At 44.3% G+C, this 21,975-nt stretch overlaps 1 protein-coding gene across 1 annotated transcript; it reads left to right on the forward strand.

The window, feature by feature from the left end:
• Positions 1-4,901: 4,901 nt before the first annotated feature.
• PPP2CB (protein phosphatase 2 catalytic subunit beta) lies at positions 4,902-21,545 on the forward strand. The gene is made up of 7 exons (XM_004592696.3): positions 4,902-5,380; positions 12,447-12,656; positions 13,815-13,988; positions 17,259-17,348; positions 17,442-17,603; positions 18,096-18,214; positions 20,842-21,545. Exons 1-7 carry the CDS (start codon positions 5,279-5,281, stop codon positions 20,912-20,914), a joined length of 930 nt encoding a protein of 309 aa, XP_004592753.1. The 5' UTR covers positions 4,902-5,278; the 3' UTR covers positions 20,915-21,545.
• The last annotated feature ends 430 nt before the right edge of the window (positions 21,546-21,975 follow it).

A 21,975-nucleotide genomic window follows, 5' to 3' on the forward strand; every position in this document is an offset into this window, starting at 1 on the left:
CTCAGCCCAAGTGGCCTCCAGCCAGTCATCCTCATCTCAGTGAGCAGAACACAATAGCAGCACTAAGTGTAATGGGTTGTTAAGGAAATCAGTAATAATCTGAGCTTTAGAATACCAACTGACTACTGTGACATAAGAACTTGGTACTTTTAGGGGTGGCATAATGCTTCAGTTGGCTAATCCTCTACCTGCAGGTGCCAGCATCCCCTATGGGTGCTGGTTTGTGTCCAAGCTGCTCCACTTCCATCTAGCTCCCTGCTTATGTCCTAGGAAAGCAGCTCTCCTTAGACCTCAAATCCTTGGGCCGCTGCAGCCACATAGGTGAGCGACATGAAAGCAGCTCCTGGCTCCTGGCTCCTGACTCCTGGCTCCTGGCTTTTAATCACAACTCCAGCTGCTGTGGCCATTTCGGGAGTGAACCAGTGGATGGAAGATCTGTCTCCTCTGTTTAAATTTGCCTTTCCAATAAATAAATATTTAAAAAAGACATTTGATACTCCTGTAAAATAGAGCCCATGAGCAACAAAAACCCAAGTCATTAACTACATAAAATGCCTGAAACTAACCAGAAGAAAATTGAGATGATGATTATGAAAAATATATGAGAAACACTCAGTTCACATATAAAATACCCTAACTGCGGTGAACAGCGGGGTGTGTGCTGTGAGCAGCTGTGTGTGTGCTGTGGCTAAGCAAAGGGTGGAGATTCTAATGCCTCTTTTGGGGGTCACTGTTTTTCAGTCCTACCTCCACTGCCAATTCCAATTTTCTGCTAATGCATACCCAGGGAGGCAGCAGTGATAATGCAAGCATTTTGGTCCCTGCCACCCATGTGAGAGACCCAGTTGGGTTCTAGGCCCCTGACTTGAGCTTGCACCAGCTCTGGCTGATAACAGACATGTAGGAAGTGAACTGGTAATAGACTACTCTTCTTTTTCTTTCTGCTTTTCAAATAAAATGAGGTATTATGTGCCTGGCATGGCAGGCTAGTGGCTAAAGTCCTCACCCTGCATGCGCCAGGATCCTGTATGGGATCCCGGCTGCTCCACTTCCCTTCCAGCTCCCTGTTTGTGGCCTAGGAAAGCAGTTGAAAATGGCTCAAAGCCTTAAGGCCCTACACCGGCATTGGAAACTCAGAAGAAGCTCCTGGCTCCTGGCTTCAGATCAGCTCAGCTCCAGCCATTGAGGCCACATGGGGCGTGAACCAGCAGATGGAAGATCATTTTCTCCATCTCTCCTAGTTATAAATCTAGCTTTCCAATAAAAGATATCTTTAAAATGTAATTTTAACAAAAAAATTATTTTTGAATATATGAACACAGGCCGGGGCATTAGCTCAATGGTACGGCATCCCCTATGGGCACCAGTTCTAATCCTGGCAGCCCCACTTTCCATCCAGCTCCCTGCCTGTGACCTGGGAAAGCAGTAGAGGATAGCTCAAAGCCTTGGGACCCTTGGAACTCTTCTGAAAGACTAAGAAGAGGTTCCTAGCTTCTGGCTTCAGATCAGCTCAGCACCATCCATTGCAGCTATTTGGTGAACCAGCAAATAGAAGATCTTTCTGTCCTTTTGTAAATTTGCCCTTCCAGTAAGAATAAATCTTTAAATATATACATATATATGAGAACAAGCAAATTCCTTATGAACAGTGTTTAACCTCTGTTCATCCAAAATTTTCAGTTACAATTTGGTCAAAGCTTAAAATGAATAGTTTCTGGTTGAATCAGTTGGGCATGTGTTTAAATGTAAATAATTTTTTTTTACTTTTTAAATTTTTTTTACATTTTAATTTTTCTCATGATGACACTGGAAGAAGGAATGCCAGAACTCTTGATCTGGCTCACAGTGCCATCAGGACCCCAGTTGGAGTGATCTTTCTTTCTTGATCATCCCTAAGATTTTTGATTCATCCTTTTTCTGGTAACCTCAACATAACTGTTCATCTCCAGCAGTAAGCTCCAGGCAAAAGCATTTTAGCTTTAAAACCGCTCCTGTGAAGGCCCTGTTTAGCTGCTTCTCCCTACATCCCTTCACTAGAAGTGTACCATGTGCCCACTCCCAGGTGGTTTTGTAGAGCCCAAATTTAACTCCAACAAAAAAAGGGTCAATAGAATGCCTGCAGGCAGAAGACCTTGTGAGATAAGGAGCAGCAGAAGACCTTGCAAGATAGAGAGCTAGGAGCCGTTGGGTACTTTCCAAGAGCTAGGAACAGTAAGCTTCAGTTTCCCAAGTTTCCATTTTTACAAAAGAAAGATAAGTTTCCATTTCTCAGACATTGAGTCATTCTTGAAGACTACTTTGAGCAAGGGCAGCTCCTGTACCAATCATAGCCTTGTGTAACTTAAAGGTGCCAATGAGATCCCTGTAACTATGCATCTGCTTCTGTAACCCCGCTTCCTGCTTCCCATATCCTATAAAAAGTCCCAGCTTGTGCGGCTCGGCGCGACTCCCTGCTAAAACGCGCGGGAGCGTCCACAAACCCGTGTGAAATAAACCTTGCCTCATGCGTGATTGCATCTCTTGGTCTCCTGTCTCGTGTCTGCCGGAGGGCTCCGTTCGTCCGGGGGTGAGGGGCCCCTGGCCCCTGCCCACTCGGGTTTAACATTTTCTCAAGAATATTTTTCACTCCCATCGCAGTTGTTTAAAAATCAAAACATACTGGTTCAGCAACTAGAAATTTTTGCTCTGATGATAGTTGGAATTTAAAATGTGATGTTGGCACAAGAGTTTGACACAGTGGTTAAGACGCTGCTTGGAGCACCCACATCTCCTGTCAGAGTACCTGAGTTTGAACCCCGGCTCCACGGCCCATTCTAGGTTCCTGCTGGTGAGCACCCTACCAGGCAGCGGGTAACGGCTCAAGTGCATGCAGTCCTGCCACTCGTGGGGAAGAGCTGGGTGGGCTGCGGGCTCCCGGCTTTGGCCAGGCTCACTCCTCTTGCTCTCACTCTTTTTCATCGCTCCCCTCTATGCCTTTCAAACAAATTGAGGTAAATAAAAATGTTAAATAATATCAACATCATAAAGCATAAATTAACTTTTAAGAGAAGCAGCAAATATTGAAGCTTCCTCAGATATATAAATCCTGAACATAGAAAACAGCTGTTTAGGGTATTTACTGTAAGTTCACCTGCTTTCTTACAAATTCTGCTGTTTTCCTGAAATTTTCCCAATAAATATTTATTGAAGCACCTACCCTCCAAAGTGCTATACTATATTGTGGTCAAGAAATTTGTAGTCTATTAAGAAAAAAAGCCATACAAATTACTAAATGAGAAACTATCTGGTAGGACATTTTAAAATGTGCAGGTATGAGTTCATTTGGTTTTAAAGAGGAAGGTCTTAATTTAAAGAAAAAAAAAGATGGTGCTAACGTTTGTGAAGTTTGAAGCTTTGATCTACTTGGAGGAGGAATAAACATATTTCATGTGGATGTAAAGCATGAGTTACATCATAAGACCAAGAATGTGTGGGGTAATAGAACAATAACTGTCAGTAAAATATATTACACCACTGCTTGGGAAAAGCTTCAGTTCCTCCCTGCAGGATTCATGTGTCCTGATGAGGGTGGTGAGAGGTGGGCCCGGTTGGAGCAGCTCTCAGACTGTTAATGGTGTGACCCATGTGGTTTTCAGGTGACTCCAGTTAACTCCTGTATGGCTGCGTCGTTAGGAAAGATCAAGCCCGATTATCCCTGCTCTTGGGCCTTCTGGCTCCCCGTGATGTCTCCCTCTGTCCCACTACGTGAGGCAGCCTCCCAAGGTCAGCATTGTGGCTGGGGGTGGAGCTGCTGCCTGTGACATCAGCATCATGTATCAAAGAGTTCTTGGTGGGGCTGGAGTCCTAATTGCTCCTCTTCAGATCCAGCTCCCTGGTCATGGATCTGGGAAAGCAGAGAAAGTCGGCCCAAGTGCTTGAGTCCCTGTCACTTGATCATGAGCCTGGGAACGCAGCAAAAGATGGCTCAGCTCTTCGGGCCTCTGCCACGCACATCAGAGACTTGGAAGAAGCTCCTCTCCGGCCTGGCCCAGCCGTGGCCATTGCAGCCAGCTGGGACGTGAACCAGTGGATGGGAGATTTGCACACCCCCTCTCTTTCAAACTAAGTATAATTTTTTGAAAATTTCAGTTCCAATGCTACGTTTCTAAAGCACTCTGAAACTTCTCCCCAGGGAGAGAGAAAGGGGTCAACACCCGAATCCCACACTGTACTACAGAAACAGACCTTTCAGACCGCTAAGCTTCACAACCTGTGGAAGGTTGACCTTACTAACAAAGGGAAGAAGCTGATGTTTGGGGAGATGTAGGACTGGCCAGTCCAGGAACACCTGCCCTCTAGCCCAGGATGTCACCTCCCTCTGGGCTTCAGCCCAGCAATGAGAAGTACTATGGGAGGGAGTGTGGTTGGTTAGCATGTGCCCTGCGAGGTACCTGGCAGTCAGCCGCGGCTCCGTGAATCTGTGTTGGATAAACAAACCATTACCAACTCTGTAACATGGCTGTTAAAACTGTCAAGAATGCTGGAGCTGGGAAGGGCCTAGATTAGCACACAAAACAATCTTCTTCCCACTGTTGCAAGAGAGCATTCGAAGATATCAGATCCCACCATGAAATTCAAGGCTAGAAAATAATCATTCATAAATATTGAATGTTGGCTGTAGAGGAGTGGTAGACTCTGGGGAGGAAAAAAACTGTCCAGAGCGCTGAAAAGGCACCCTGGAAACTCAGAGTGAGGACGAAGTTCCTCTGGGTCCTGGGTAGGAGAGAAGGCGAGGGGCCAGAGGCGCCACCGTTGGCTGCCTGGGCCGTTTTCTCCGCCGAGCCACGCGGGGGCGCTGCTCCGCCCTCGCCGGCCTTGGCCCAGCGGCGACGCCCGCTCACCGCTTCCCGGCGGAAATGCCCGGCCGATGACGGAAACCCTCAGGGAGGGGAGAGAAAGGGCGAGAGAGAGAGAGAGAGGAGAGAGAGTGAGAGTGAGAGAGAGAGAGAGAGAAGGTTCGGCGGAACCGGGAAAGCGAGGCAGCGAACAGCCACCGGCCGGCGGAGCTGCGCCCTTGAGGGCCCGCGTCACGCCACCCGCTTCCCTCGCAGGCTGCCCCGGCGGGCGGAGGGCTGCCCGTCGTCGAGGCCGCGCGCCCGGAGCCGGCCGCTGGCCTTGGGCGGGGTGCGGGGCCTCGGCGACTCGTTGCCGTCCCGCCGGGGGCTGCGGCGGCTGAGGGCGGCGGCTCCCGGGGCGGGGCCGGGGGCGGGCGGGGCGGGGGAAGGGGGCGCGGGCCGCCATGGACGACAAGACGTTCACCAAGGAGCTGGACCAGTGGGTGGAGCAGCTGAACGAGTGTAAACAGCTCAACGAGAACCAAGTGCGGACGCTGTGTGAAAAGGTCGGAGCCGCCCGGGTGGTGAGGGGAGAGAGAGGGAGGCGGGGAGGGACGCGGGCCGCCCGTGGGGACGGTTCGGAGCCCGGCGAGGACGCGGGGCGTGCAGGTGGCCATCGCCTGACCGGGAGGGAGGTTCCGAGTGGGGAGACCCGTGTGGGGGATGGGGGACGGGGTGACCCGCCGAAACCTCGGCGAACACGCCGAGCGTGTTAACGAACTTGTCCGTGTTTCGCCTTTTACCGAATCCTCCTAGGTGGTGCTGGGGGCGGGAGTGATGGCAGGTGGGTTTTTTGTTTTTGTTTTTGTTTTGATACAGAGGCCCCGGGAGGGTACCTAGCCCGGGGGGTCGGGGCGACTTCTTGCCAGCCAGAGGTGACTGGAGGAGCTCGGTGCGAAGTGGGCTCGAGGTCACGGAAGAAGCGCATGGTCAAAGAAACCTGCACGTGGGTTTACACCGAAGCACGTCTGAGTGCCGTGCTGTGCATTGCCGTACAGGATAGCGCTTTTCAGAAAGGTCTGCTGGACCTGCTTCTTTCCCTTCCCTCCCCCACCCCCAGCCTCCCCAAACGGGAATAAAATCGGCCGGCGCTGAATTGGATTAAGTCGTTCCTGCTGCTTGCGATCTTAGCTCGCTGAATTCTGTAGTTGTGCTTTTCTGAACTGTGGGATTCCCGTCTGGCTATGTGACTGACTGCAGAGCCTCCGGTTTCTCCCCATTCATCTTGGGCCTGTGGACTACATCATTTTCATGTGTTTTTACGTTGAGAAGTCCCCCCTTTGAAGTCACGTTTGAAGTTGTCCTGCCCGTGTTTGCCAACTAGGGTGCCCCAGAAATGCACTGGAGAAGCAGCGACTTTTATTTGTTTGTTTTTAAGATTGAAAGAGTTCCAGAGAGGAAGAGACAGAGATCTTGCACCTGCTGGGTTGCTCCCTGAACGGTGGAGCAGTCTGGAGTTCCCAGGTCTCCCGTGTGGCTGCAGGGTCCCTAGCACTTGCTCCATCTGCTTCTTTCCCAGGTGCACCAGCAGGGAGCTGCACAGGAAGACAGTTTGAGACCTGGCTGTTTCAAACTGCAGTGTGGCAGGCTGTGACTGTACCCACCAGGGCCCCAGTGGGTAATAAAATTATGCAAGTTCAGTGTGGAGGAGGGATAGCCAGTGGTTTTAGCAAGTTTTATATTGTCCAGAGACTTCATTAAGTAACTACTTGTTAATATAGGGAAATTTATTTCTGCAGATAGGAGTACCACAGAAAGAATGTTTTTCTCCTCCTGAAGCCAACTGTTTGCCTGTAACTTCAGCCAGCATTCATTTTTCTCATGATAACTTGTAGTTTCATGGATCTTACAATGTATGTTTTACTTGTCTCTCAAAGTTTAGCATCAGGTAGCTAATATTGAAATAAGCTGAGTCAGCTAACCTCACAGTTTTAATATTATAGACAAAGTGATATTTGAAGCCGTTTTTTCCTCTGACTCTTTACTAATTTAAAAGATGCTTTCCTAGCAGAGGCTGCTGTACCAGCATGTTTAAATGTTACACTCATCTTAATCACCCCAGGAAGCTTTCTGTTTGTCAAAAGAAAGAATTTTTATTCCAGCTCCTAAAAAGAAGTTGGAGCTACTTGGGATCTTATTTAGATTTTACTTATTTCTTACCTGTTAAATCATTTATTGTAGTTGTCCATAAATGAATTTGAATGTGGGATTTATCAGCTTATCTGTGCTTTCTATCCCATTTGATGGAACAGAGCAGAGAGGAGAGTGTACCCTGCAGCGTTCTGTTTAGCTGCCCTGCTCTGGCAGCGGTGACGAACCCCGGAGAGCGAGGGCCAGCTGTAACCTAGACTCTGTCTCTAGCCCCCTGTTTCCATCGTATATCACTGCCCGTCGTTATTGTGCATAGCAGGGACAGGCTTCCATCTTCGTGGATGCTAGCTGCTTTGTCTGCACTTGACTTCCTAGCTGCAAGGCAGGGATCTTACTTACTCATCCCTTGAATTTATTGTGGTAAGGTAGTACCCGTGTGGGGCTGGTGGTGTGGTGTGCAGGGTTAGGCTGGCATCCCATGTCCGCACTGGTTGCTTGGGCCTTCTGCCATTGACCTGACCCAGCTCAACCTTTGCAGGCATTTGGGGAATGAGCCTGTGGATGGGAGGTCTCTGTTTCTCTGTCACTCAGATCTTTTTTTTACAAAATACCCATGTTAAGTCCTGAGAAAGAGCACTCAGTGAATATTAAATGAGGAAAAGCTAAAATATGTGTGTTCAATGTCTTCTCATTTTGTTTAGGAAAGAAGTTTTAAATACACGATGATAGCACTTTTGTGATGAATCCAAGTGGACTGTGTATGTAGTGGCTATGGGCTCAGTTGGCTAATCCTCTATCTCCAAGGAGCTGCTGTCCCGGCAGCTCCACTTCCCATCCAGTTTCCCGCTTGTTGCCTGCGAAGGCAGAAAGCCTTGGGAGACCCGGAAGAAGATCCTGGCTTCAGGCTTTGGATCAGTCGGATCACCTCTGGCCTTTGGCAGCAACTTGGGGAGTGAACCAACAAGCGGGAGATCTTTCTCTCTGTATCTCCTTCTCTCCATAAATCTGATTTTCCAAGAAGAGCAAATAGAAATCCAGACTAGCAGTAACTATTGCTGATGATTATTAAGTAGACTTTGTTAAATCACATCAGCATTTCTGTATGTGATCTGTAAAATTACAGGCATTGGTAGATAAACTGAAAAAGTTTATACCTTTTTATTCAGTAGTTTTATTTGTGGTATGTGCTTTTTATTCTGATACGAAGATCTTGAAGCAATTTTTTTCTTCAGAATAAATGAGATGAATGATTTGAGAAATGAAGTTTTTTGAAAAGAAAGCAAAATGCCAAAAATTTAAGATAAAGTAGCATTCAATTTTCATAAATTCTATTTTCTGAATTTATTTTTTCTAAACAAGTGTTATTAAAACTATATACAATGTAGTATGTGCTTCATTTCTTTGTATTAAAAAGGTCAATTGGGCCCGGCGTGGTGGCCAAGTGGCTAAATCCTTGCCTTGAACTCGCCGGGATCCCATATGGGTGCTGTTTCTAATCCTGGCAGCTCCACTTCCCATCCAGCTCCCTGCTTGTGGCCTGGGAAAGCAGTCGAGGACGGCCCAAAGCCTTGGGACACTGTACCCGTGAGGGAGACCCAGAAGAGGCTCCTGGCTTCTGGCTTCAGATCGGCTCAGCTCTGGCTGTTGCAGCCACTTGGAGTGCTGGACAGATCTTCCTCTCTATATTTGCTTTTGCAATAAAATAAATAATTTTTTTAAAGTGGGTGCATGATTCTATCCCAGCCACTCCAGCTTGGGTTGCAAATGGCTTAGACAGCAGCCCACGCCACTGTACCACAACTCCTGCCTTTCCATTTTTAATGTGATTTTTAAAAATATTTTATTTGAAAGGCAGTGACAGAGATCTTCCATCTGCTGGTTCGCTCTCCAAAATGATCACAAGAGCTGGATCTAGGCCAAACAGACATCAGGAGCTAGCAGCTCCGTCTGAGCCTCCCCCGTGGGTGATGAGGGCACAGGAAGTTGCAGTTTCTCCAGGCGCATTAGCAGGAAGCTGGACCATAAACAGCCAGCACTCCAGTATAGGGTGTTGATATCGTAAGCAGCAAATGAGCCTGTAGTACGGCACCGGCGTCTCCGTGGGTTTTTTCATTTTCAAACCTGGCTTTTATTTATTTGAGAGAGTTAGAGCTAGAAGCTCCATCCAGGCCTTTGATACAGGTGACAGAGGCCCAGGCACTAGGGCCGTGTTCCATTAACAGGGAGTTGAATCAGAAGTGGAACAGCCAGGATTAGAAGCAGTGCTCATGTGGATTGCATGGGGAAGCGACTTACCGCACTATGCTACAACAGCAGTGCCTCTTCCACAAACTTTGAAACCCCCTCATATTAATCTTCTAGGATTTTTAGCTTCATTTAATCTCATCTGTTCCAGGTAACACTTTACTCCGGCTTGCTTTAGTTGAGTTTGCCTAGAGAGTGAGAGTGAACCTGTATTGTCTTACAGTAGATCTTTTATGTGTAATTAGAGGGGAAGGGAATAATTTGTGTGCTGATTCTGTTCAACCCAAATACTGTAGCCTTTTGGTTACTGTTTATTTGTTTTAGCACTAAGCACCAGCACAAACATAGAATGTCCCTTTTGGAAGGTGGGGATACTCTGTATTTGTGCATTCTGCATTCCTGAAACTGGGGCAGAAGAGAAAGAAAATTCTTTGTTCTTCCTATTATATGGGAATGTCATTCCCTTAGCTTCATTGTTTTCAACTCTTTCTGATGGATATGATTTTACTGCAGCAAGAAAGCGTATCTTTAATAGGTGAGAGGAAATTGAGTTTGAATGTGTAGGTAGGCATTCAGCAATGCGTGTAGCAGTAGCGACTTACTGCCTGGGTAGATCTCCGCCAGGTGACAGCATCATCACAGTGCACTCGGAGGCTTTAAACTTGGTTTTATCTGTACCCCAGAGATAATTAAACTTTGTGTTAGGTCACACTAAACATTCAGATGTTCGGTCTCGTGGTTAAGATGCACCCATGCCATATTTGCCAGGCTTTGTCTCGGCAGGGAGTGACTAGCATATGGAAGCTCTGCCTCCCTGCCTCTGGGGAGGGGAAGACCCTCATGAGAATCACACACAGAATCATGGACTGTGTAGAGTGAATGTAGCCGTCCTGAGGCTTAGAGTCTAGACTCCAAGTACTCTGAGTACCTACCCAGCTAGCCCTCAGAAGCGCTGGGCACAGTCTGTGATGCTCCTCCCTGGTGGATAGCACTTCACATATCGTAACTGAGGCCAAAGTAAGTGCATTCAATCTGACTGCCTTGGGAGAGGAGTCTTGGAAGTTTGTGTGTGGGTCCCTTAGAGCTTTTCCAGTACACTTTTTCGTTTTGTGATGGTTTTGCTTCGTGTTCTGTTAAATCATAACCATGAGTTGGACTATATCCTGAGTTCTATGAGTCTTCTTGGTAAATCACTTTAGTTGGAGATGGTCTTAGGAATCCCTGACATACAAGAATTTTCACATTGAGGGCCCAGTGTTGTGGCACAGCAAGCTAATACGCTGCTTGTAATGCCAGCATCCCAAAAGAATGCCAGTTCAGATCCCAGCTTCTCCCATTTTGATCTTGCTCCCTGCTAGTCGTTTTTTTCTTAGTTTATGAGTCAGTGTAAGTGTCAGTTTGTCCCCATCATGATTTTCTGTTTACCTTGTCACAGACTCTGAAACTAGATAAATGGCTCATTGTAGTTTTGCCCATAGAAAGTAAACATACCTCTTACTGAGGAGGTCCATTCATATTGCTTTGGCTTCTTCTTGTTGTTAAGATTTGTTTAGTTGAAGACAGAGTTACAGAGTGAAAAAGTGACAAATAGCTTTTCTGTCTGCTGGGGCACTGCAAAGCCAGGAGCTTTATCTGGTCTCCCACATGAGTGCAGAGGCCCAGGGGCTTGGGCCATCTTCTGCTTCTTTCCCGGGACCATTAGCAGGGACCCCCTCCTGTGCCCATATGGGATGCCAGTGCCACAGGCAGCAGCTTTACTTGCTATCCCACAGTGCCAGCCCCCTGTACACTTTCTTAATATCATACTTTAGGGACCTTTTTTTTTTTAAGATTTATTTTATTTTCATTACAAAGTCAGATATACAGAGAGGAGGAGAGACAGAGAGGAAGATCTTCCGTCCAATGATTCACTCCCCAAGTGACTGCAACGGCCGGTGCGCGCCGATCTGAAGCAAGAAGCCAGGAACCTCTTCCAGGTCTCCCACACGAATGCAGAAACCCAAGGCTTTGAGCCGTCCTCGTCTGCTTTCCCAGGCCACAAGCGTGGAGCTGGATGGGAAGTGGAGCTACTGGGATTAGAACTGGCGCCCATATGGGATCCCGGTGAGTTCAGGTCAGGGCAAGGACTTTAGCTGCTAGGCCACGCCGCCGGGCCCTAGGGGCCTTTTTTGTGTGTTTGCATTTTCTTTCCTGTTGGTAGTTATTAGATACATGAGCTGTTAAAAAGTTTGAGTTTATTGGGCCCAGCGTGGTGGCCTAGTGGTTAAAGTCCTCGCCTTGCATGCCCAGGAAGTAGAATTGTCATGAGCCTAGTAAACAGCTTCCTTATTTCTCTTAAGTGTGTACCTAGGAATGAAATTCTTGGGTGGTTCGGTAACTTTAATTTTGAGGGAGTATTCATCAGCTGATTGATTTCCCCCATATGGCTGCAACAGCTAGGACTGAGGTAAGCTAAGCCCAAGATGAGAACCAGGGACTCATTCCAGGTCTCCCACGTGGCTGGCAGGAACCCAGGCACTACAGAATGAAAAATAGCCATTATTTTTTTTTAAATATGTTTACTTGGAAGACAAATGGCCATAACAGCCAGAACTGAACTGTTTTGAAGCTAGGAGCCAGGAACTTCCGTGTCACCCTCATTGGTGCAGGGGTCCCAAGGCCATGGGCCATCGGCCATCATCCTTTGCCATCTTCCAGGTCATTAGCAGGAAACTGGATCAGAAGTAGAGCAGCCAGGACACAAACCAGTGCCCATATGGGTGGAAGATTAGCACACTGTGCCACCACACCCCCCCCCCCCAAATGATCATCTTAACCACTAGGCTAAATACCTGCCCTGTGTTAAGTTTAATTCTGTTAGAAGGGAGTGAATGAAAGCTGGGTTGGATGTGGAAAAGCCGGGACTCCGGCGAGGCTCTTCGATATGGAATGTGAGTGTCCCAGGCAGCAACTTAACATGCTCACCCCATGTTTAGCTTCTTGAGGGACAGCCGGGTTACTTCCACTAGTGGCTTGCACCATTTTACATTCCCACCGGTACTGTAGGAGGGTTCCAGTTTCTCAACAGCCCTGGAAACTCTTCTGTCTTTCATTAAAAACTGTTGTAGTAAAGTGGTATCTCATTGTGGCTTTTATTTAAACTTCTGCAAATGACACTTCACATGTTTTTCCCCCCAGATTTACAGAAAATAAATAAGTTTGTGATAGAATTTGTAAGCTCTTTTATTTTTCAAACAGGCTAAGGAAATTTTAACAAAAGAATCAAATGTGCAAGAGGTTCGTTGTCCTGTTACTGTCTGTGGAGATGTGCACGGTCAGTTCCATGACCTTATGGAACTCTTTAGGATTGGTGGGAAGTCACCAGATACAAACTACCTGTTCATGGGAGACTACGTTGACAGAGGTTATTACTCCGTGGAGACTGTGACCCTTCTTGTAGCATTAAAGGTATGATTAATGGAATTCAGTTTTGCTTTTTTGTTTTACTTTTCAGTCTGTTTATAAGCCAGGAAATAATTGCAGTATTGAATGTCATATCTAGTATCTTATAATTCTGTTTCTGGCCCCTTTAAAATAGTTGGTTTTATGTCTTTTAAAGAGAGAGGGGTGAAAATAATACACTGACCTTGTCCTGTCTGCTGCTGTGTCATCCTCTTGAGTATTCCATAGCTTATGTCTTGGAACCATGTTTGACTTAGACATGTGTTCTTCATATTGAGTCACTAAACGAGTCTTTGTTATTGCTTCAGAATATCTGCTGTTCCAGTCTTTGTGGTTTCACTACACCGCACAATCATACTTCACATCTCAATTGCTACATTAACTGGGTAACTGATATCTCTACCCTGATGATCTGATCTTTCCAAACCTCCCTTGTCTACACTGCCGATCATATCAGTCTACTCCCCGAACTGGCAGTTATTCGTGTTGCCTGTAAATGGAACTCAAGCTCCGTGTCTGGCCCTCTGTCCCCTGAATTTGCCTGTCGGGGTGCGTTACCTGGCATCCTTTACCTCAGACATCTCTGTGAGATTAGTCCCTGAGCAGCAGAGGCCAGGTATTGCACTAGGTTGGGCTTGGCGCCTGCTCCATCGCCCCGAGCTTAGTGCTGCATGCACACTAGATGCTCAGTGAGCCCACATGTGTGCATGTGGTGCATGGAAAGGGAGATCATAGAGATGAACCCAGCTTTGGCAAGACCCCGAAGTTGCAGAAGAAACAGGAACTTAACCTATACAAGAGTTTGTCTCAGGTTCAAACTACTGAGAAACAGCTTCCATTCAGCAGTAAAAAGTGATCATTGAGTTACGCTTCTTATTAATCATTTTTGTTACCTTCCTTATTGTTAATCAGATACAAACCTAGTTAAAGATTCGAATAATACTCGTTTGATTTAATGAGGGATGATGGGGAAAAAGTTCAAAGGTTAGCAAAACCTGGTTATGAATGAAAAATATTTTTACAATGAAAAAATTAAACATAATTAAACATTAAATTTATCAGTGGACACAAAGGGTCATTTAAAGAAACATGTCAGGTTGACGTGCCTAGTTAACATGATACTATTAAAAAATATCCTTTGGATTTCTTTTCCTTTTCTTCCAGGTGCGTTACCCAGAACGCATTACAATATTGAGAGGAAATCATGAAAGTCGGCAGATTACCCAGGTGTATGGCTTTTATGATGAATGTCTACGGAAGTATGGAAATGCCAATGTGTGGAAATATTTCACAGATCTATTTGATTATCTTCCTCTTACAGCTTTAGTAGATGGACAGGTGTGTATGTGTGTGCTTAGATTTTGCAGGGGAGGGCTTAATGTGGGTGGAAAGATTACGATTAATAACATAGGGGCTGACATTTATATGAGTTGTTTCTGTGTTTCTTTGGATTTTTCTGCCTCTTTTTTAATTGTAATGTTATGAGCAGGCTTTGTGGGACAGCAGAGTAAGCTGTCATGTTGGGTGACTTAATCCCATTCCATGTGGGAGTGCCTGGTTTGTGTCCTGGCTGCTGTACTTTTCTGCTCCAGTTTCTTGCTAATGTGCTTGGGAGTCAGCAGATGATGGTCTGCATAACTTGGTGGCTGCCATCCATGTGGTAGACTTAGCTGAATGGCTTTCAAGGCATTTCAGATAAGTGGATAAATTTTATGCACATTTGAAACATTTCCCTGTCGTTACATACAAATGTGAGTGTGTTAACCAAAGAATATGTTAATATATTTAAAAATCTATGACAAGATCTTTAAGATCCTGATGTACAAGTACTACTAAAACAAGATGTTAGTTTAAAACTATGTCCACACATGTTCACAGTGTCCGCTAGTTACCGTTATAAGTTTTTCATTCCTGTTCTACGGTAGTTATATTACAGTATGTTTTATACCTTCTTCCCTAAAGTAATGCTTTGTTTCTACTTGTGACAAATATTGTTAACATACTCTAAAAATTAAATTTGAAAGAAAAAGTTATGTGGATATTCTGTGGTATCACTGTAAGCATGAATTGACTTCAGTTTAAGTAAAACATGATAAAATTATGGATGCAGTGTAGTTGAGTGTGTGATGCAACTGCAGTTTAGTTATGACCTTTTGTAATTTTTCTTCCTTCTGTCCTCTCTTCAGTTTAAATGATCACAAATCCAGGGCTCGTCTAGACCAAAGCAAGGGTTCTGGAGGTTCATCTTGCTCTACCATGTGGGTGGCAGGGACGCGTGTACTTGGACCATCACCCACTGCCTTCACAGGCACATGAATTAGCTGGAAGCTGTGCAGGAAGTGGAGCAGCCAGGGTTCAAACCAGCTGTTCCATATCAGATGCCAGTATTGCATGTGGTGGCCCTGCTCACTGTGCTATAATCCTGATTCCTTCTGTAATCTCAACATTGAGCGTTTTCCCAGCCAGGGTTTTGGACACTGCAGTGGTCAGTTTCAAAAGTTAATACTTGGGCCCAGTGCAGTGGCCTAGAGGCTAAGGTCCACACCTTGAACTCGTTGGGATCCCATATGGGCGCCAGTTCTAATCCCGGAAGCCCCGCTCCCTGCTTTTGGACTGGGAAAGCAATCAAGGATGGCCCAAAGCTTTGGGATCCTGCACCTGCATGGGAGACCCAGAGGAACCTCTGGGCTCCTGGCTTTGGATTGGCTCAGCTCTGGCCGTTGTGGTCACTTGGGGAGTGAATCATCAAACAGAAGATCTTGCTCTCTGTATGTCTGACTTTGCAATAAAAATAAATCTTTTTTTTTTTTAAGTTAATACTTTACCTGAACTTAATAAAATAAAAAAAAAACCCTGAATTTTAAAGTTTACTTAAGGTGTTTCGATTTTTTAAAACAACATAGTCTTCATTGAAATTAGTGGGCAGTTGTTTTAGAAAGTCTTCAGTGTTTGTGGATTCAATTTTTCAAATCAGTGTTAGTTGAGCTTTTGTGTAATTCCCAACTCTGTCTATCTAACTGGTCATCTTCTGTGGGCCTCTGATCTTTCCTGTTGCAAACTTTTAAGGGCTAGAACATACAAACACATACTATTGGTGACATGTTATTGAATATAAAATGAAACTGTTACTGGAGCAGGCATCATGGTGCAGATGGTTAAACTACTGCTTGAGATTTCCGCCTCCCATGTTGGAGAGCCTGGGATGAAGTACTAGCTGCTCCACTCCTAGTTCAGGGTCCTGCACACCCTGAGAGGCAGCAAGGGTTGGCTCAAGTAATGGCATCTGTGCCACCCATTCAGGAGATGTTGGAGTTCCTGTCTTTGGCCTAACTCTGGCTGTTGCAGGCATTGGAGAGTGAACCAGTGGAAAGAGAATCAACCCGTTTTTATCTAAAAGGCACACATACACCCAGAATTTATTTTGAAGGTCAGAGTTAACAGAGAGAGAGGGAGCGCTCTCCCCAGTTACATCAGCCACACCCAGGCCAGGCTGAAGCCAGGAGCTTCATGCAGATCTCTGGGTGGCAGGGTCCCAGGTTATTCGGCTTCCAGTGCTTACCTAGGTACATTAGCAGGGAGTGGAGCAGCCAGGACACAAACTGATACCCTTATGGGTGTCAGATTCAGTGATTTTACCCACTACGCCACAATACATCCACATCCTCACCTAGTCCTCTAAAAATGTTACTGAAAAATAAATGCAGTAGACAAAGTTTATCTGGCAGAAAAGAACAAGAGGACATAAAACACTAGGAATTAATTTTATCAGCTAATTCTACTTGACTTTTAAGGCTATGCCTCGTACAACTCCCAGTACCAGAGAAGTAATGGTAAAAGCAGAACCATTTAGAAAAAAATTCTATATTCATGATTTAAAACTCAGTTGTTAATATAGTAATATTAAGTGGATAAAGTTACACTGAATCTGCTTACCTGTAGAACATTAAAAAACCTCAAAAATTCAGGAGTATACTGAATAAACTTACATTCTCTTGTTCAGAATCCTCAGGACATAGGTATCAAAAATAGAAGGTTGTGAAGCACAGACACACTTGCATGACCTAGTTTTTGTTTAAGAATTTTAGCCAATGCATTAAGCAGTGAAAATAATTAAAAGGTATAATTATTAAGAAAAAATATAAAATGTTTCTTCCAATGATACTGCATACTCAAAATCTGAAAAAAAGCAAGAGACTACTGTATCCAATAACAGGAATCAGAACCAGTAGAATGTTTGCCATAAGAGAAACAAAATGTCATACATGAGCAGTGGCCACAGGCAGTGCAGTAGACTGTCACAGTCATGGGGCTCCTGGTGATACAGTCATTGCATGTGTTTGTGTAGTATAACATGGTAATTTGATACACAGGTATAATATGTAGTGGTCAAGCCAGTGTAATTATCTTTAAATGTCTCTCTCCTAGTTCTTAGTAAATATAAACTACTTGTCCTACTTGGCTACAGAACACTGGAACTCATTTCTCCTACCTAATTGTGTTTTGGTACCCGTTATCCACCCCCACCCCAGTTCCTTCAGCCTTCTTTCACCCAATTCCTTCATTGATAGCAAGTAATAAAACAAGTTTTGTTTTTTAATTGGTGAACAGATATTCTGCCTGCATGGTGGCCTTTCTCCGTCCATAGATACACTGGATCATATAAGAGCTCTGGATCGTTTACAAGAAGTTCCACACGAGGTAAACTTTGTTGAAAAAAATATAGACACATGAGGGGAAAACCATTATTTGTTAACTAACTGTTAGGAATTTATACTTTATTTTCTTGGCCAGGGCCCCATGTGTGATCTGTTGTGGTCTGATCCAGATGATCGTGGTGGCTGGGGTATTTCACCACGTGGTGCTGGCTACACTTTTGGACAAGACATTTCTGAAACATTTAACCATGCCAATGGTCTCACACTGGTCTCACGTGCTCACCAGCTTGTGATGGAGGTAGGTGCTTTCTCACAAGAACATCTTCATGCTGGATTAGTCCGTATGTCTGTAATAGGTTTCAAGATTGAAGCTATAACAATTACTCCCTCTTTTTACCAAGTAACAGGGGGGAAATGCTGATTTTACCTAGGAAGAAAGTATCCAGAGCAGAGGTCTTTTTTAGAATTAAGACTTAGAGAAAAGGCAAAAAAGCACCCCTAAAATATATCACAATCTAGAGGTAAGAGACAGAAAACAGTATAGTGTTGTATCAAGTAAGTAATTATTAAAATAAAACTAATAATAGAGACCAGAACAGGCGCTAAGACAGGTCATTTGAAATCAGGTCATTGTTAATGGAAATTGAGTCACAGTTGGGTATCACACAAGGCAATTTAGATGTCAGTGTTTTCATGGAGAATTATTTGTAATATTTAGGTTAGTTCTTCTAATTTATCTATGTTAATATTGTACTTTCATGATGAAAATGAATTTTTTTTAATGCTGCAGGGATACAATTGGTGTCATGATCGGAATGTGGTTACCATTTTCAGCGCACCTAATTACTGTTATCGTTGTGGAAACCAGGCTGCTATCATGGAATTAGATGACACTTTAAAATATTCCTTGTAAGTAACTTTAAATTTTAATTGTTATAACCACTGGAATTTCTTAATGGAAGATGTAAATAGAGGTAGAAGATTACTGCTTCCAGAATGGCCGAATGAGAACATTGGCAAACCTCCCCACAAAAACCATTTGACTACATACATATGTTTTGGGGAATTACCCCAGGGAAATACAGCAAATGGATAGACAGTTCTTCCAGAAAGCCTAGTAGTGATAGTCAGACCTTGCTCCAACTGCCTATTCCTAATCCTTCTTACAGAGACTGTATCAGGCATTCTGTTCTGGGTGGGTATGATCAGAGAATGGGGGTGTCTCCTTCCCCACCTCACGACGTAAAGCTGTAGTTCCATATTGGATCCCAGGCACTAGCCTGTCTTCACTTGGCTACTGGTAGCTTCTTAAAGCTCTGTTCCTGAGGGACAGTGTCAGTGATCCAGCCACACCCCTTTCACTGACCTGGCTACAAGGGTACATGCTCCATTTCAGATACAGTCACGGCAGGAAATTGCTGAATTCTCATTCTTACCCTAATGCCTGCTCATAGAACAGAGGGTGTCTGAAAGTAGGTCGCCCGAGTTCTGCTGAGAGAGAGGCCAAAGAGGTTCCTTAACTCTGCAGGAGGGAATTGACCTTGCTTACAGAACAGAGCAGAGACTTCCAAGCCTGAGTACTTTGTTGAGAGCCATGATGTAGACCAGCTAAAAGGAAAAGACCATAGCAACCATTTTAGTAGCAACAAGAAGTTCAACTCATAAAGCCAAGGAAAAACCTGTCTAACCAGAGGCTCCAAAATTGGAAAATAGTCTTTCCAGATGTAATTACTTAAAATGAAGTTATATGTAGTTAGAGTGGGTCCTAAATCCAGCAATTATCATTCTGAGAGGAAAAGAAACACACAGTAAAGAATGCCACTTAAAGACAGATTGGAGCCCTGCGAAGCTGAGGATTGCTCAAGCCACCAGAAGTAACGGAGACAAGGAAGGACTCTTCTACAGCCTGCAAAGGGAACATGGCCCGGTGAACAGCTTGATTTCAAATTTGTATCCTCCAGAATGCTGAAAATAAATTCCTGTCATTCAGTCCATGCAATTTATGGTAATTGCCAACAGCAGCCCTAGGAAACTGATAAATATGAATCATCAAACAGCATAGCCCTCACTGTACTGCTCATGTTAAACACAACCTGTGATGAAACACAGTTTCAGTGAGCTGCTCTGACTCAGCAGCAACTCCTAGCAACTAGGTTACTAGAGCACACTCCGCTTTGCCGATGTGGAAGGGCGGGCATGCTCAGGGCTAAATGGAGACAAGTTGTTGGTCCCTGGCTGAATAGCAAACTGAAAAGCAAGCTCCTTCAACTCTCCTAGCAATCCCCACACGCCGTATCAGTAGATGGAGCATCACATCACAGGCCAGGGTGCACTCAGTTCCTCTGCTGTCTTCAGCTTCCTGCTAATGTAAACCCTGCCAGGACAACAGGAGATGGCCCAGGTACTTGGACACATTTCACTCATGTGAAAGATTAATTTCCTAGCTCCTGGCTTTCACGTGGCCCATCCCTGGCTGTTGTAGGCATTTGGGCAGTGAATTAGAGGAAGAAAGGGTTGTTTCACTTTGTCTGTCAGTAAAACTAAAGATTGCTAAGTAAAGCTAAAGATTCTTTTAAGCAAGTTAGAAGAAATCCAATTCCAGCTAAAGAAGCTACTCCCCCGGTTGCTGATACATTTCAGAGTTACTTTAGCCAAGTCATTAGAAAATAGTAAATTACTCAAAAAACCAACAAGATCAGTGTTCATGTAGATCAGTAGTCAGAATTAATAATGTCCAGTTTTTCAACATTAAATCATAACATCCGGAATACGAACCATTGTGATATGTACACAAGAACAAAGAAGCATACAGTGGAAACCACTTGTGCATGGAACAGCTAGACAGAAGACCAAGGAAATAGAAAACGTGGCAACACTGTAGCATAAATACCCAGCTCTACAAACAGCAGCAAAATACACAGTATCAGTGCCCCTTGTGAGTATAGATACAAAAAGCTTCAATGAAGTACTAGCAAATTCAGCAATGCATAGGGAGGGTTATACCATAACCAAGTGGAATTTGTCCCAGGAATGTAGTTATTTTAAGACATGAAAAGTCAGTGTGGCATATTAATATTAAAAAAGCAAAACAAAACAATCACATGGTCTCACCAGAGGCAAAAGTCGCTTGATAAAGCCTAATACCTTTTCATAATAGGAATACTTCACAAATTAATCAGTGGAAACTGTTGAACCTGATGAAAGATGTCTGTGAAATACCTCACCGATCATTTCATACTTAGGAAAAGCAAATTGCTTTCCACATAAAATCAAGAACAAGAGTAGCATGTGCATTCGCATTAATTCCACTCATCTGATAATAGTATCACGAATCTTGTGCTGGACACCAGACCATACATTTTATGTGCTTAAATGCTTAACACCCTTCTGAAGCATTGTACTGACTTGGCTCAGTTTGTTTTGGCAGCAGTGACAACAAATCAGGACCTTTCCTGTGACAACGTCGTCTTTATCAGTGATTGGCTTGCTTGCTTGTCCAGTTGGTCCTTTAGCTGTTTGTTTTTTACCACTTACAGCCTTCAGTTTGATCCGGCACCTCGTCGTGGAGAGCCTCATGTTACCCGGCGCACCCCAGACTACTTCCTGTAAATTCCTCCTGGGGAAACCTGCCTTTCTTTGTGGAAGTATACCTGGCTTTTTAAAGATATATATACATATAAATATATATATATTTAAAAGCAAGCAAAACAACAGTAATCTCTGTGTTTCTGTAACAAATTGGGATCTGTCTTGGCATTAAACCACATCATGGACCAAAATGTGCCATACTAATGATGAGCGTTTAGCACAATTGGAGACTGAAGTTTAGTACACTACGTTCTAGATTGGTCAGTCTGACAGTTTTCCTGCTGTATTTGTGGTAACCATTTTTCTCTGGACTATTCACGCAAAAAAGGTAACTAATTTGCTTCATCTCCTTTTGAGCTTTTGGGGGAAGTTTAGTTATAGTGTTTTACTGGCATGGATTAATAGAGTTGGAGTTTTATTTTTTAAAAGTCCACAAGCTAATACCTAATTAACCCAATACCTTTTATTTTATTGAAATGTGTAATTAACTGAAGAAACAGTCTTCTTGGGAGTATGTTGTCATAACATTTAAAGAAATTTCCCTTCACTTAAGCTGTTTTATGTTGATCTGCATATTTCTGTATATTTGTCACAACAATGCTTGCATCCTGTTTGGTGTACTGAGCAAATAAACTTTCCATTTTAAACAAAAGTATTGATTTACTGTGTTGTACAGTAAATGTAAGTGTTACTGCTTTGAACATGTGTAAAATTTGTTCTCTTGTAATATACAATTTATTGAGTTTGTTTGAAATGTAGTGGCAGAGGGCTCCATCTCCGGGTCCATTTCCCGAATGCCTGCAGTGGCCAGGGTGGCAAAGCTGGGAGCACGGACCCCAGTCTTGGTCCCAACTGCTTGAACAGTTAGCACTGCCTCCCCTGCCCAGCTTAGCAGGAGGCTAGACAAGAGCCAAAGCTTAGGAATCAAACCCAAGAATTCTGATGTCACACACAGGCATTCCAGTACTCATCTCTGTTGAGGAAATTTCAATTTCTTGGTAGAGGACTTAATTTCAGAAGAAATTTAAATTAACTGATACTACATAGTCTATGAAAAACCCGTTTTGAACAGATAAAAAATA

The sequence above is a fragment of the Ochotona princeps genome, chromosome 11 (genome assembly GCF_030435755.1).
Source record: "Ochotona princeps isolate mOchPri1 chromosome 11, mOchPri1.hap1, whole genome shotgun sequence".
Taxonomy (NCBI): domain Eukaryota; kingdom Metazoa; phylum Chordata; class Mammalia; order Lagomorpha; family Ochotonidae; genus Ochotona; species Ochotona princeps.

Bases quoted from the DNA above. Each gene is read 5' to 3' on its own strand.
- PPP2CB (XM_004592696.3), top strand. From the start codon at position 5,279: ATGGACGACAAGACGTTCACCAAGGAGCTGGACCAGTGGGTGGAGCAG. The intron at 13,989-17,258 runs GTGTGTATGTGT...ATTGGTGAACAG, and splicing joins CAGCTTTAGTAGATGGACAG to ATATTCTGCCTGCATGGTGG. The intron at 17,349-17,441 runs GTAAACTTTGTT...TTTCTTGGCCAG, and splicing joins TACAAGAAGTTCCACACGAG to GGCCCCATGTGTGATCTGTT.